This window comes from Colletotrichum higginsianum, chromosome 8, assembly GCF_001672515.1.
Source record: "Colletotrichum higginsianum IMI 349063 chromosome 8, whole genome shotgun sequence".
Taxonomy (NCBI): Eukaryota; Fungi; Ascomycota; class Sordariomycetes; order Glomerellales; family Glomerellaceae; genus Colletotrichum; species Colletotrichum higginsianum.
The window spans coordinates 415,937-430,408 of record NC_030960.1 but is presented as its reverse complement, the minus strand read 5'-3'; the positions used below and the strand labels follow the sequence as shown (position 1 = coordinate 430,408).

The following is a 14,472-nucleotide window of genomic DNA, read 5'->3' as shown; positions in this document are numbered from 1 at the left end:
GCAAGGGACTCGGTACCGAAAACAGACCAGAGGCGTTTAGTGAACTTTCTTGCCCCTGACGAGAAGTCTTTCGCTGGCCTTCGCAACGGTCGGAGCCCAGCACGACAGTTCCGTAACTAGTACAGATCGGATACAGTCCCTTCCGGCGACTTACACTAATACGATAATATCACTCACTGCATACTGGCCCATCTGTCATACCCCGGACCCCATACCCCGTACCCCAGATGACTGTCCCTGTCCCAGAGTCAGGGGGTCGTGATCCAGCGAAGCGGGGGATCCAAGTGAGATGCGAAGGATCAGATAAACTCAAACCCCCCTCATGCAGGCTTTCATGGCCCGGGCGCCTGCATCAAAACTCAATCCAAAGGATTTCATTAGTCCGTCGATGTTGGGGTTAGAGCGTTGAGTTGTCGGTCAACAATAAGACGCGGCCGGGCCGAGTTGCCAGTGATTCCCGACCGAGAGTCGGGGAAGTTTTCCCCGAATGGAGCCTCTGGCCAATCCGGGTTTGCTCTTTGCCCATTTCCAACAGCTCCACTTGCCCCATTCGCTATCCTGGGCATGTTGGCCCGGGAATCGTGTCATTCAGCCACCCGTCCGAGTCTCAGGCTTTCGAGATTTTCGAGGGTTTCGAGACTTGGAGGAGCCACTGCGTCCCATCTTAACGCGTCCTACGCCTCTCCAGCTCCACGTGTTGCATGAGGGAAAAGCTCACAGGTGACGCGCTCGCTCTGCGGTTCGGCCTCGTTACTGGCCAGTCGTGGTCGGGGATACCCTCAAACCGCGTCAGTGGCGCCCCACGGGGCGAGCTCTGGTTCTTTCGCGTCGGGAAATGGTTCCCGATGAAGGACCGTTGAGCTCTGACGATATGGGGCATGGGATGTACTGCTATAAGGACAGAGGTGCCGTTCAGTCACGGCCTTCTATGAATCTCGGGCCATGTCCATATACGCTTACGACGTGTAACTCCTTTCGTCTCTTGTCAAGTCCACCTCCCGCCGTTATACGATACCCCTAGCCTCCCGGTTCTTGTCCGAAAAGCTCCCAATACATTGACCTCCGGCGCATCTCTCCGGACACCTCCCCCCTCCCACGCCGAGGCTCTTCTCCCGGCAGACCAGACCACACCGGAATCTCGAAATGACGACACCAAGAAAGCTCCAAGTAGGCGTCGCCGGCCTCGGCCGCATGGGCAAGCGCCACGCCCTCAACTTCCACCAGAACGTCCCGCGCGCGTCCCTCGTCGCCGTCAGCTCTCCGGACGCCGCCGAGCGCCAATGGGCCGCCGAGAACCTCGCCCCCCACGGCGTCGCCGTCTACGCGTCCTACGACGACATGCTCGCCCACGACGGGCTCGAGGCCGTCTGCGTCGCCTCTGCGACGTCGGTACACGCTGAGCAGGCCATCGAGGCCATTGAGAAGGGGAAACACGTCCTCTGCGAGAAGCCGCTGGGCACAACGGTCGAAATTGTGAGTCTCTCGCTCTCGCTCTCTCTCTGTCCTCAAAATCTTCCCCCTTTCCCTGCAGCTAGCTGACCGTCCCCCGTGAAAACAGTCACAAACCGTAGTCGACGCTGCCTCTAAACGCCCCGACCTCAAGGTCATGTGCGGCTTCTCCCGCCGCTTCGACGCCTCGTACCGTGACGCCCACGCCAAGATGCAGCAGGGCCTCATCGGACGCCCCGCCGTCCTGCGCAGCCAGACGTGCGACGTACTCGACCCCTCGGGCTTCTTCGTCGCCTACGCCCAGTTCTCCGGCGGCATCTTCGTCGACTGCAGCATCCACGACATCGACCTCGCCCTCTGGTTCTTCGACGAGGAGAAGAGCAAGGTCAGGTCCGTCCACGCCGTCGGCATCACCGCCGTTGAGCCGGACTTGCAGAAGCACAACGACCGCGACAACGCCGTCGGCACCGTCGAGTTCTACGACGGGCGCATCGCCTATCTGTATGCCTCGCGCATGATGGCCGCCGGCCAGGAGGACTCGACAGAGATCATCGGAACCGAGGGCAAGTTGACTGTCAACATCCTGCCAGCCGAGAACCACGTTCGCATCTACCAGCCGGGGGGCATCCGCCAGGAGCTGCCGCAGACGTATTGGGACCGCTTCAAGGCCGCCTTCACGACAGAGGCGATCGAGTTCACAGAGAGCGTCTTGGAGGACAAGCCGGTGCCCATCAAGTTGACATCGGCCGTCTCGGCCGTCAAGATCGGCGCCGCCCTCCAAGAGTCCATGGTTAGCGGCTCCAAGATTTGGTTTGACAAAGACGGAAACCGGACAGAAAGGGCTCAGTTGTAGCCTGTAACTATCTCAATTTACTCGTGACATCATTGGCTTATCTCACGAGTGCTTTGACAGTGAATGAGCTTCCTGTCTGACTTTTGGCCATGTCTACCCTCTCCCAGGCACTATTTAGGCCAACCGCACGCACTTCATCTTGCCCGGAAATAATCGCTTCTTTCATTCTCGCCATCCGAATCCGCCACAACGTAGGTCCGTCGCATCGTCAAAGGTAGCAATACAACCCATCTCTCCTGGCTAGCGGACAGAAGCAAGTAGTAATGTCAAGTAGCCTGTCTCGACGCCATACCCGAATCGCCACCGCCGTTCTTTCTTCTTTCTCCTCAAGACGGATTGCACTCGATGTTGGGTCCACTAAGATTGACAGGATGCAAGGAAGAGCGGCGGTTGTCTGTAACATGCGGGTTAGTGTGCTGTAGAAAGTGGTTCCGAGGAGGCCGAGAAGACAGGGGTGAATAGGGGCTACAGGAGCAACAGGAGCAACAAAGAATACCCACCACCAAAAGCAAAACGGCTCGGGAGACTTACTGGTAGAATCGACTACAAGTTTTCCTTTCTTGACCTGCTTGGCGGTACGAGGGTCAAGAGAAGAAGGTCCGTTCCTTACAGCAGTGTTGCGAGGCGCGATGCTTCGATTTGGCCCATTTCGAGCTGAACTTGGAGCAGGGGCATCCTCAGACGCAAGGCTGGCGGCAGGGCGCTCGATATTTGCGACCCTGGGCTGCTCAGACTTTTTAGTGCCAGTGAAGTAGAACACTGGAGGAACACGACGCTCAGAGAGGCTCGGAGCGGTAGTTTGCTCTCTTTGAGAGATGCTGCTTCCACTCAATTCATCTTCCGTTCTGGTTCGCTCAGCAACGCCAGAAACACTGGGCGTCTCCTCATCTTTGCATCTTTGACTGGTCGGAGTGACTGAGGTGCTTGTTTGCTGCGTGGGCGAGGCCGACACACCACCAGTTTGTAACTTCTCTCCACTCGGGGGTGAACCACTGTCACCCTCGCTGCAAGACTCCCACTTGATTGAAGCATCTGAGTTGGAAACAACGTCGCTGATGGAAGAGAGGGACTCGCGCATCTGAGGCTCCTTTGACGGCCCTGAATGGACCAGTGGGCAGCTTGGGTCACGGATTTGGGAGAGATGTCGGCTGCCGTGATTCTCTACTTTGCCCTCGAACTTCGGCAACTCCGAGTTTCCGGATTCTAACGACAAAGAGTCAGCTCATTTCCCAGTACCTATGGCTCGTCAAGCTGAAAGAACTCCGTCCATCGCCCACTGCAAGAGAGTCCCGAGCGATGTAGAGAATGCAATGATGAGGAGGAACTCACGCTTGTTATCAATCGATGGGGAACCAAAGATGACTGCGGTAACGGGCCTAGCGGCGACTTTCAGGGGTCCCACTGCAGTCTCTATCAAGGATCCAGACTTGGTGGAAATGTTCGTCTCGGCAGGTGAAGGCAACGAGGATTTCGCTTTGGCTGCATCAAAGAATGCCTCGGCGTGCCTCTCAGAGGCCTTGATCTGTTCCACTGCAGTAGATAGGGTCTCAAAGCAAAAGCTTCCATGGCTCTTCGCGAGGTCCACGAACTCTTGCTGAGAGAAAAGCATTCCTAGATGAGGACCAATGACTTTCTGGAGTTCTTGGCGCAGGATTGTCCATGACTCTGCCTGTTCGCTGGCAATGACATCGGCTGCAATCATGAAATCGTCCAGAAGATCCATGCGGCTCTCAAGGATGTTGCTGAAAAGGCTGCCGATCTGAGGGGCGACGAGTTGTTGGAGTGATGGTATCGTGAGCGCAGCCGCCGTTTGGAAGACCGAAAGTAGCTCGAAGATCTCATTTTCTTTGATCAGAGCACTGTCTGTTTTCAATTAGCGAAAGGTCTCGTGACAGACATGATTGAATCCAAACTTACCTCCAACATAGAGAAATTTTAAAGTTACTCCAAGTGCCGAGAGACTGAAGATGTGCTCCTTCAGGACGATCTTCCGGATGCCCTCTTGCTGTTCGCTCTTTCTGTCAGCTTGCTCTACACCCATTATTGTCTAAAGGCGCATAGAACGAGAAGCATGCGCGGCCTTACCGCGTCGGCAGTGTCGATGATGCGGTCGATGAGACGGCTTTTGCCACGAATGACCCTTTCATGAAGGCGCCACTGGTTTGTGCCCGCCGTGAGTAGTATGTCCGCGTCTTTTTGGGACTCCCAAAGGCTGTGGTAAAGTCAGTTAACGAACCAAAATCTAAGAGGGGGAAGTGTACTGACGAGAGTAGATTGGAGTCCATATTGATGTCGGATCGCGGGGCCTGCGGCGTGTTTCGGTAGGGTTCGGTGAGTAGTGTCTAGCGCGAAAAAGCAAGGAGGAAAGAGAACTTTGACAGCTCTTGGACGGGGTCGGAAAAGGAATTTGAAAATAGTGGTCGAAAGTTCTTGGTCGGCTCGGGGTGTTGGAAGTGGAAAGAGGGCTCAAGACTAACAATGAGCGGACAGAGGCGGCAGAGAGCCGAGCAGAGGCAGGAGCAAGTCAGTACCTCCTTACTGTGGAAATCTGAGCAAAGAAAGCGAAGGAGGAGCGCCTGTCACCGGCCACTTCCTTCCAAATTCCCACTCATTGGAGACAGGGAGTCGGACTTTTTACCGCCAAAGGCTTCAGCAGTCTTGACCCGGTGGTCTCACAGGGCGTTCACCTGGAAGCGACTTTTTCTTCTGTTTGTTTGGACAAAAGGTCTGAAGAAGCTGTGTGTAGGGGATGTTGGTATGCAAACGGCCTCCCTTTCATCCTTAGCACTCGAGTACGAGAAATGCCCAGGCAGCGCTCAAAAATTCGTCCGGAGAGCATTTCTATCATAAAATTCATATTGATAACTCCTTGGAAAAGTACACACATTTCGTCTCCTGGATGTTTACAGCCGTAGCCCCCATCTTGTCATATCATGGTTCAGCAATACCACAGCAAATGTTTCTCAAGCACGCTTCCAGCATACTAACTGCTCGACAAAGACTCGAAGTCAACGGCATCAAATACGTCGTCATCGTCAAACATACCGTCCTCGTCATCTGGCCTAGCCTCACTGCCACCGATCTCTTCTCCGCTACCTCCATTCTCGATAGCTTCCATTCGCAAGATGAATTCCTCTCGGAGCCGGATGAGGTAGCTTCTCAACGAATCCTCGTCCAACTCGGAATCACTGGCTTGCCTCAGCTGCCCGTGGAGGTTGAGTATAAGTTTGCGCCGGTTGAGCATCTTCCTTGCTTCAGACCCCTGCTTGTTTCGTTCTCTCTTCTGTCGTAACGAAACGGCGACTTGTTCCGCCACCTCGAGAAACCTTTTCGGGAAACCCATGGCTTTTGCAAGCGAAATACCGTACAAAAGCTCCTTGTTCTTGCCAGACTCTACTTTGTAGAGCATCGTCATTTTGGGTACGTCGTCAGCCGTTGTCGAAACCTGTGTGACGAGGTGGAGATTCAGCACTTCGGGACGATCGGCAAGAATATCAGCTGGCTTGATGTCAGTTCTGGGCGAAACCCACCAGTTAGGAGTTGGAGTTCCGTTACCCAGTTCTGTGAAGTGTGTCGCGAACCACACGAGTGAGCGACTTTGGATAAGGGCTTCAGCCATGGCAATTGAAATAGCAAGCCCATCCCGGGTGCTCGTGCCTCGACCAAGCTCATCGATGATGACGATACTTCTGTCGGTGACATTGCTGACAACCATCAGCAAAAATTCCGTATGTTTCTTAGACGAAAACGAACCTAAGAATGAATGCCATCTCCCGCATTTCCAGGGAAAACGTCGACATGTTGGTCTCAATGTGATCGTCTGTCGTGACCCGTGCAAAGATGTTGTGGACGACCGGGAAACTGGCAAACTCGACTGGCACGAAACAACCAACCTGAGCCATGATCTGGAGCAGGGCAATGCTTCTGATGTACGTGGTTTTCCCACTCATGTTGCATCCGGTGACAACGTGGAAGCGATATTCTTCGGTGGCGTAATAATCGTTGGGGACGAATGGGCTTCTTGAACTCTGGTCTCCTGTCAGACGAGGGCCGAGTCAGCTAATAGATGATCAAACCTTGTCCAGAATTGGATGTCTGGCAGATTTGAGGGCCAGAGTTTCTGATATTTCAGGTCTCTTCCAGTCGTGGATGGAACTTGCGTGCGCGAATGACGCAATCATGTCGAGGAGAGCGATGCTGTCACAGACGCGATATAGTGGCTGCAACTGGGTCCGAACACTGTCAATGAGGTCCTGGATCACTTTGTCGCTCAGCATTACCACTTCAGCGACAGAATCGGTGATCCTCTGGTTGAGTTTCTTGAGTCGCATAGTCAAGCATTCGATGTGGGGGCCCTTTCGTGTCTGATTGACAAGCACCGGAGGTATTTGCCGATCCTCAAAGTCCACAGCCCGTAGCCGTATCCAATACTTACGGCTCGTGTCATACCGGAGGTCGGCTTCGATGCCGTATTCCTCTGCAAACAGAAGTTCGTTAGAAAGAGGTCAAAGGTTCCAGAGAAAAGGGACTTACTGCTTAGCTCCTCCACATGGCTGTGCACGTCGTTCGTGTTTTCTTTATAAGCCTGCCGGGCGACATCGAGAAGACCATTGACCCCAGACTAACAGATTAGTCGAAACGTTCACCAATGTGAGAGTAGCTACCCACCTTCACTGCAAAGGTTCTCTGGTTTCGGAGGTCGAGGGCAGACTTCACATATGTGACATCTTCAATAATGTCCTGGTAAATGAGATTTTTGACTGTTTCTGTGAGTCCAGGTCGACAGAGATCTCTTATTTTGATCAGAAGGGGGCTCGTGGCTGGCTCTAGTGTCTGATAGAGAAAAGGTACGGCGTCCAGAAATGTTTTGACCATGAGAACATGGTTTATAGCTCTCTCGGATGCCTCTACGGATGGCTTGTTTGGTATAATTACGAGCTGATGTTGTTAGCTGGGTCTCGTGGAGGAAGCCGTCGAGTATTCACGTACCTGAGTTAGCACACTTTCGATGTCTGGGATGGACTTGAGCGCTTTGCACAGTTAGAAGCGAGCGAAATATACAGTTTACAAGTCTTCTGACCTTCCCGAACACCTAAAAACATCTCATGATTCGAAAGAAGCTCGTCCAACGCATCGTAGCGTGGCTCGAGGTATGAATCCTTGAGGGTCGATGGCTGAAGGAGGTTGCTACGCAGGACTCGGCTGCCCATTGGCGTCCTCGTGTGCTTGAGGATACCGAACAGGGAATCTTTGGACTTTGAAGCACGTAGGTTCTGCAGGATCTCGAGTGAAATAATCGCGGAAACGTCGATCATCATGGTGTCCTCGGATGGCTGGTACCGCACTCGAAGGGAGTTGGGGATGATGCGTAGGGAAAACTCTACTTCCAGAAACTCCACCGCCTTGAGACCAGTCATGAGCCAGCAGAAAGATTTAGGCAAACAACAACTTACCGCAGAAAAAGAACATGTGGCGAAGAAGCTTCCTTCGACAGCCACTTTGACGGCCTCTGCGTCCTCTCGGAAGGCGAGGGTCTGGATATGGTCGAGTCCTTCGACTTCAGACCAGTGCCTCCTGTCGAAAGGGATAATTTTCGTATCTGGCATATGCTCTTCGATGTGGCTGTAGAGTCTAGACTTTGGATTTGGAGGACAGCAGGAACTGACGATTAGGAGATGTGACGGCTCCATGATTTGAAGCTTGTGCAAAGTTCGAACGAAAAACCTGTTGTCGGAAATTTGACTGAGAATGGCCTCGCCGGTATCTACGTTGAAGAACGCAGCACCAACTGTGGGCGTGATTCCGCGACCTTCGTTCAGTGCACACACGATGGTGTGTTTCTCGCTTCGGGGTAGGAAGGGGGTTCGAGAGGTGCGACCTGTGTAGGAAGTGCTAGGCCGAGTCACGAGCGATCGGCTCGCCGTCTGACTGGGTTCGCCATAGTATTCGTAGCTTGAGCTGTAATCTGCACCGGGGACGGGTAGCCTTGAAGAGGATGGTGTTGGTGTTTGACCGAAAGATGCGTCTCTTTTCTGGCTGATTGAGAAGCGGTCTCCTCGCGGACCCGGGGTGGCCTGGGAGAAGTAAGGAGAAGAAGCCGCTCCATATAGCGATGGTGTTTGTGACGAGATAGAAAAGGAAATCTCCTTAGATTCTCTCAAGTCCCTTGGGACTTGCCTGTGTCCGGCATCCATTGTCGCTGGACCGGCTCATGTGTTCCACAACTGTCATCCGTCAGCATGAAGTGAAGGCATCCGATGGTTAAGAAGAGAGACTCGGCTTACCTGCACAACGAACCTTGCGGCATGTAGAATAATTTCGATGAAGCCGGCTATAGGTAGTTAGTTGGAAATAGGAGGATCAAAAATCACCACAGACCAGACCCGGTAGTCACGAACCAGCATCTCCTGCCCGACTTACACGGACAAATCGGGGTTGTCACAACATGGCCTAGGAGTGGAGCCACACGCACAAGCCACAGATGCACGGACAGTATCTCAGTACGTACCTGACCAGCGCTCCAGCCACCAATGCAATGTCATGTTGAGGGGGGTGGAGTCATCTCGTCATCCCCACGGCCCCAACACACACGCCGGGAAGAGTTTGCTACAGGCCGTTCCAGCAATCCACACAGCTCTGTGAAGTTGAACCGCGTCGCGCCGCGACACGACGAGTCGAACCCCCCATCTCGACGAAATCGAGCGCGGAGCACGAGTTGAAGCCATCGCGACACTGGTTTCGAGTCGCCGCTGCTCGTCGCCAACATGTTCGGAATCCTGGGCGCTCGCGACCGCAACGACGGCACCGAGGAGTACGCCTCCTTCGACGAGCTCTTCGCCGCGCTCAAGTCGCGTATGCAAAAGGACGGATACAAGGTCGTCAAGTCGCGCACCCATCGCAACAAGGTCGGTGGCACTTACGAGAAGGGCAGCGAGGTGGTCCGATGCGATCTCGTTTGTGACCGAGGTGGACAGCCGTACAAATGCACCGCGACGCAGCTCAAGACGTCGACCAAGAAGACGAACTGTCCTTGGAAGGCCAAAGCCGTCAATCGCAAGACACTGGGCAAATGGATCTTGACAATCATTTGCAGCGAACACAACCATGAGGCCCGAACGCCCGATCCGCCGACCGACGAGGAAGATGCCGATGCTGAGGGAGACGCCGACATTGTCCAGGATACGCCAGCTGGTGTGTTTCCCATCAAGTTCGTCTGCCATGCTGTCCTCAGATACTAACATGAACAGTACCCGAGGCACAGAGTACAGGCCCGACTCCGGATCCCACAACAGCCGCTCTTCTTGCCGTCGTCGGTGTCACTCCCAGCACGATGCGCCTTACCGGAGACACATTCCACAACTTCAAGACGGAATATCGGAAGATGGCGAAGCCAGAGCGCCTGGCTACACTCGCACAGATGCAACTGCGCATCGCCGCCATATACGCTGTCGAAAACGAAGACATGCAACGGCAAGAAAGGCAAGCCAGACAGGAGAAAAAACATCAAGAGGTTGAGCAGAACCGACGCAAGTCGCAAAGCGTTCAGCAATCGCAGCAGCAGCAACCACCACAGCAACAGCAACAGCAACAGCATCCATCACAACCGCAACCGCAGCCGACACAGCCGGCGCAGCCGGCGCCGCAGCAGCAAACGATGCCTCAACAACAACAGCATCAGCTCCAGCACCAGCAAGTTCAACATCAACAACACCAGCAACACCCGCACCGTCAACAGCACCAACAACCACAAATACAAAACCATAATCATGGCCACAACCACAACCATAGCCACGTCCAGCAGCAGATGAGCCAGATGTCTCGGGACGGCATGGCGGGGATGCCGAAACATTCGTTCGAGCAGAGCGGACACGACGAGCACGCGCAGTATAGAGACCGGCAAGCCGAGATGGAGGAAAGGAACCAGAGGACGATGCAGATGCGCGGGCAGCAAATGAGCAATGCGTTTCAGCAAAATGGCGTTCAGCAGACGCCCATTCCCGTTCCCCAGTTCGGCATACAATCCAACATGCAGTCTGCGCCGCCCAATGCCGCCGTATTCCGGCACTATGCGGCCGCGCCCGCCAACAGTACTGTTCCACAAGGGGCAGCTGGAGGATCACCGGCGACGGGGCCGAAGCGGCGCGGCCGGCCCAAGAAAACAGCCATGGACCAGAGCCTCGATGCCAGTCTTCACATGACGAGGTAGTATTGCGTTGGGTTGTGATGGACTAAGAACAGTGGCTGTGGACTTGAGAAAGAGAAGGAAGAGGGGGTTCCGTGTGTAACACGAGCGGGGGCCCTTGAATTATACCAGATGGACGGACGGCCGGATGGACGGATGGACGGAGGACTTGGGCGATGGCGTTTATTAGGACATCACATCAGCGCAACAGGCTGAACGGACACAATTTCTTTTTTCCTTTTCTGTTATTTATTTTCTTCTTGCTGCAAAAGCAGCTTTCCGGGAGGAAGAGGGAGCTACAAGGATGGCTTGCTCTCGGAGTTTATCTTCATCTGAACCATTGGAGGGGATACTTGAAAGGGGTTGAACGGTGGAGGGGAATCTCTGTATCTTATCTTATCAACTTGCCTTCGAACTAACAGAGACTCCCCTTGACCCCCACCCGGCCCTGTTTAGCGGTGACATTTCCCACTATTCTTTTCTTAGACAGTGGGGGCGAGCGCTGAAAACCGTCGCAGCCACGGGCAAGTTTTGGCCGATGGTCGCCTGAGACTACCTAGGTAGTACTGGGACTGGACCCACCGGCGGCGTCCCGTTCTTTTTTTCAAAATTTCCGCCCCACCATCCCGCATCGCCGTTTTCTGCGAAAGATTTCCATCACCAAGTAAGTGTTGGACGACCGACCCCTCCCCCAAGGCGGTCTACAAACACACAACTCAATCAACACAACACAAACCACAACGGAATGTCGACGGTATTACCCCCGCCGTCGAAGCGCCAAAAGCGCGAGACCCTCGCCAAGACCCAGACGCAACAAGATGTTACCGCCGTTGCGCCCGGTCTCGAGGGCTCGTTCAAGGCCCGCTTCGTCGACGGCGAAGGACAGCAGCTGGCCGAGGTGATCGAAGTGCCCCTCGCCGACGCCTCTGAGAAGAACCTCACGCTGCTCCTTAACACCCTGCAGGGCAAGGTAAGTCGCCCGTTCTCACTATCCCCCCCCTCCCGGTCCATCGCCGTTATCCTCATCTGACACGTACCGAAAACCCAACAGGACAGGGAAGAGTTCCTCCCATACAAGTTCCGAATCCACATCCCCGACACGGACATCATTGTCGACCAATACCCCACGAATCTCCTCGAGCTCCTCCGCAGCCATGGCGTCGCGAACCCCTTCGAGACGACCGTCACCCTCAGCGCCGAGCCCCAGGCCGTGTTCAAGGTGCAGGCCGTCACGCGCATGGCCCACCGCATCCCCGGCCACGGCGAGGCCATCCTATCGGCCCAGTTCTCCCCCGAGACGAGCAAGAGGTTAGCTACGGGCGGCGGTGACAAGACGGCCAGGATATGGGACACTGAGACGGGCACGCCCAAGTTCACCCTCGCCGGCCACGCCGGGTGGGTCCTCTGCGTCGCCTGGTCGGCCGACGGCCGCCGTCTTGCCACGGGGAGCATGGACAAGACGGTGCGCCTCTGGGACCCGGACAAAGGCGTCGCCGTCGGCCAACCCCTGACGGGCCACGCCAAATGGGTCACCAACATCGCCTGGGAGCCCTACCACCTCTGGCGCGACGACACGCCTCGCCTCGCCAGCGCCAGCAAGGACGCGACGGTGCGCATCTGGGTCGTCAACACGGGCAGGACAGAGCACGTCCTCTCGGGCCACAAGAGCAGCGTCAGCTGCGTGAAATGGGGCGGCACCGGCCTCGTCTACACGGCCAGCCACGACAAGACGGTCAAGGTCTGGGATGCCGTCAAGGGCACCCTCGTGCACACCCTGTCGTCGCACGCCCACTGGGTCAACCACCTCGCGCTGTCGACCGAGTTCGCCCTCCGGACGGGCTTCTTCGACCACACGCCCACCCCGGACACGGAGGAGGCGCGGCGCGCCAAGGCCAAGGAGCGCTTCGAGAAGGCCGCCAAGCTCCAGGGCAAGGTCGCGGAGCGCCTCGTGTCGGCCAGCGACGACTTCACAATGTACCTCTGGGACCCGTCGCAGGGCACCAAGCCCGTGGCGCGGATGCTGGGCCACCAGAAGCAGGTGAACCACGTCACCTTCTCGCCCGACGGCACTCTCATCGCCAGCGCCGGGTGGGACAACCACACCAAGATCTGGAGCGCGCGCGACGGCAAGTTCATCAACACGCTGCGCGGGCACGTCGCGCCCGTGTACCAGTGCGCCTTCTCGGCCGACTCGCGGCTGCTCGTGACGGCGTCCAAGGACACGACGCTCAAGGTGTGGTCCATGGCGACGTGCAAGCTGCAGGTCGACCTCCCGGGCCACCAGGACGAGGTGTACGCCGTCGACTGGAGCCCGAGGGACGGCCAGCGCGTGGGAAGCGGCGGCAAGGACAAGGCTGTCCGCTTGTGGTGTCACTGAGGGCGGTGGGCGCGTGTAGCGGTGCGGTCATGATGGGTTTTCGGCATCTAGATTACGGATACATAAAAAGAGAATATACCCCCCCGTTTCCTCCCAAGATTAGAGGTAGCAATGTCCGGGGCGGCTCCATGTGATGTCTAGGGCGTGTTTATGTTTGGAAGTCGACGGCCAGTCTCGCACAAATCCTGCTGCACAAGAGAGAGTTATCACTCGCTTGGTCTCGCATGCGCCCTGAGCACATCTGTAACAAGAGGCGACCAACCGCCATCGGCCCGGCAGAGACCGGACCGGCCTTTGACTCCGGCCCACCCCGGACCAACGGTGGCGTTGCGTATCTAGGGCCCCGCGGCATGAACATGTGATGCGGTAAGAGACAGCTGGCACGTGTATCCAGTGTTTTGCATTCCAGACTATACCGTAATGGTCTGGAACTCCGCGTAGTGATGATCCCCTTGGAATCGGTATATCTGGTAGACGCACGTCGTTGCCTCTATGCTGCCGTCATAGTCGGAATGAGCCAACGGTGGACAGTCGTGACAGACTTGCAATGGCGCGGACGGGAGAGCACCAGGACGTAATTAGGCCCGAGCCGGCATTGACATGTACCTCTGACCGTCTGACAGAAGTCGTCGACTTGCAGCGCAAGGGCAAGCCATGCTCTCACCTTCCCTCTGACACATATTCCCAGCCGCATCGTCGACGAGATCATGGGGCCAGGAAGCACAAGAGCAATGTCGTGCTCATCGGCCCCGGGGGGCCAACGAATCAGAAAGCATGCTCTCCGCCGGGCCAGAGAGGCTGAGAAGGGCGTCGGTTGAAGGGGGGAGGGGGAGGGGGGGAGGCAGCCCTGCACGTCTTTCTGCAGCGGATTCTTGGCGCGAAGTCCGTCAAACCCGAACAATTCCACCAAGCAAGTCCCCCTCCCCCGTCAATCTCCCCCCACAACTCACATTCACTCCGGCGTCTTTCCGCATGGAGGGGTTAGGGGGGGGGGGTTCGTTCGACTTCGGGGCTGGGAATCCCGTGAATGCGACGGGCATTGTGCGTCGCATTACACTATCAGTCCTGTGGCGGAACCATGGGGCCGGGCCGCCCCTAGTTGGGCATTCACCGTCCACGGGAGTCAAGCCGAGCATCTGGGCTGCCTGGGCCGAAAGGCCGGGCGTTGACGACGCTGAGAGAATTTATCGACCGAAACCCTCGAGTGAAGTAGAGCAAAATGTGATTGTGATCGGATGCCAGGATAAGCTCTTTGGCCCAGAATGTAAGACGGGGAGGAGGAGCGGGAGGAGGGGGGCGGTTGACCAAACGGACAGGGAGAGGTGTATCGCGAGCGGGTTTGGAGGGCATTTTCTGTCAGAAATGATGATTCTTTTTCCCCCGGAATCTCCAAGTGAGGTGAGTAGGCGGGCCACATGCAAAAGCGGCTGGTTTGCAGCCAGCGAGCGGTCCGGGGGGGCATAGTAGGGAATAAGGCCGGGCGAGAGCTACAGCTGCATACCTTTGCCATCGACCATCACACAGTGGTTGTGTAGCTGCTTTTCCGCTAGCTGCGCCTTGGTTGACGCATCGGCTAGTTTCTGACGCTCTTGCGTATCTGAAGAAACGCAT

At 56.0% G+C, this 14,472-nt stretch overlaps 5 protein-coding genes across 5 annotated transcripts; 3 read left to right on the top strand and 2 right to left on the bottom strand.

Moving 5' to 3' along the window:
- Positions 1 to 1,143: 1,143 nt before the first annotated feature.
- CH63R_11140 (Myo-inositol 2-dehydrogenase) lies at positions 1,144 to 2,302 on the top strand (the record flags this gene model as incomplete). The annotated part of the gene is made up of 2 exons (XM_018306114.1): positions 1,144 to 1,473; positions 1,559 to 2,302. The coding sequence occupies 2 exons, from the start codon at positions 1,144 to 1,146 to the stop codon at positions 2,300 to 2,302; spliced, it is 1,074 nt and encodes a 357-aa protein (XP_018152955.1).
- Positions 2,303 to 2,464: 162 nt separating this feature from the next.
- CH63R_11139 (DNA mismatch repair protein) lies at positions 2,465 to 4,587 on the bottom strand (the record flags this gene model as incomplete). The annotated part of the gene is made up of 6 exons (XM_018306113.1): positions 2,465 to 2,542; positions 2,595 to 3,505; positions 3,632 to 4,165; positions 4,220 to 4,349; positions 4,388 to 4,514; positions 4,568 to 4,587. The coding sequence occupies 6 exons, from the start codon at positions 4,585 to 4,587 to the stop codon at positions 2,465 to 2,467; spliced, it is 1,800 nt and encodes a 599-aa protein (XP_018152954.1).
- Positions 4,588 to 5,285: 698 nt separating this feature from the next.
- Positions 5,286 to 7,992, bottom strand: CH63R_11138 (DNA mismatch repair protein; the record flags this gene model as incomplete). Its single annotated transcript, XM_018306112.1, has 8 exons — positions 5,286 to 6,006; positions 6,056 to 6,330; positions 6,379 to 6,779; positions 6,836 to 6,923; positions 6,971 to 7,240; positions 7,292 to 7,332; positions 7,383 to 7,704; positions 7,756 to 7,992. 8 exons carry the CDS (start codon positions 7,990 to 7,992, stop codon positions 5,286 to 5,288), a joined length of 2,355 nt encoding a protein of 784 aa, XP_018152953.1.
- A 1,074-nt stretch (positions 7,993 to 9,066) lies between these two features.
- Positions 9,067 to 10,508, top strand: CH63R_11137 (Peptidase family T4; the record flags this gene model as incomplete). Its single annotated transcript, XM_018306111.1, has 2 exons — positions 9,067 to 9,493; positions 9,550 to 10,508. 2 exons carry the CDS (start codon positions 9,067 to 9,069, stop codon positions 10,506 to 10,508), a joined length of 1,386 nt encoding a protein of 461 aa, XP_018152952.1.
- A 721-nt stretch (positions 10,509 to 11,229) lies between these two features.
- Positions 11,230 to 12,861, top strand: CH63R_11136 (WD domain-containing protein; the record flags this gene model as incomplete). The annotated part of the gene is made up of 2 exons (XM_018306110.1): positions 11,230 to 11,454; positions 11,536 to 12,861. The coding sequence occupies 2 exons, from the start codon at positions 11,230 to 11,232 to the stop codon at positions 12,859 to 12,861; spliced, it is 1,551 nt and encodes a 516-aa protein (XP_018152951.1).
- Between the last annotated feature and the right edge of the window lie 1,611 nt (positions 12,862 to 14,472).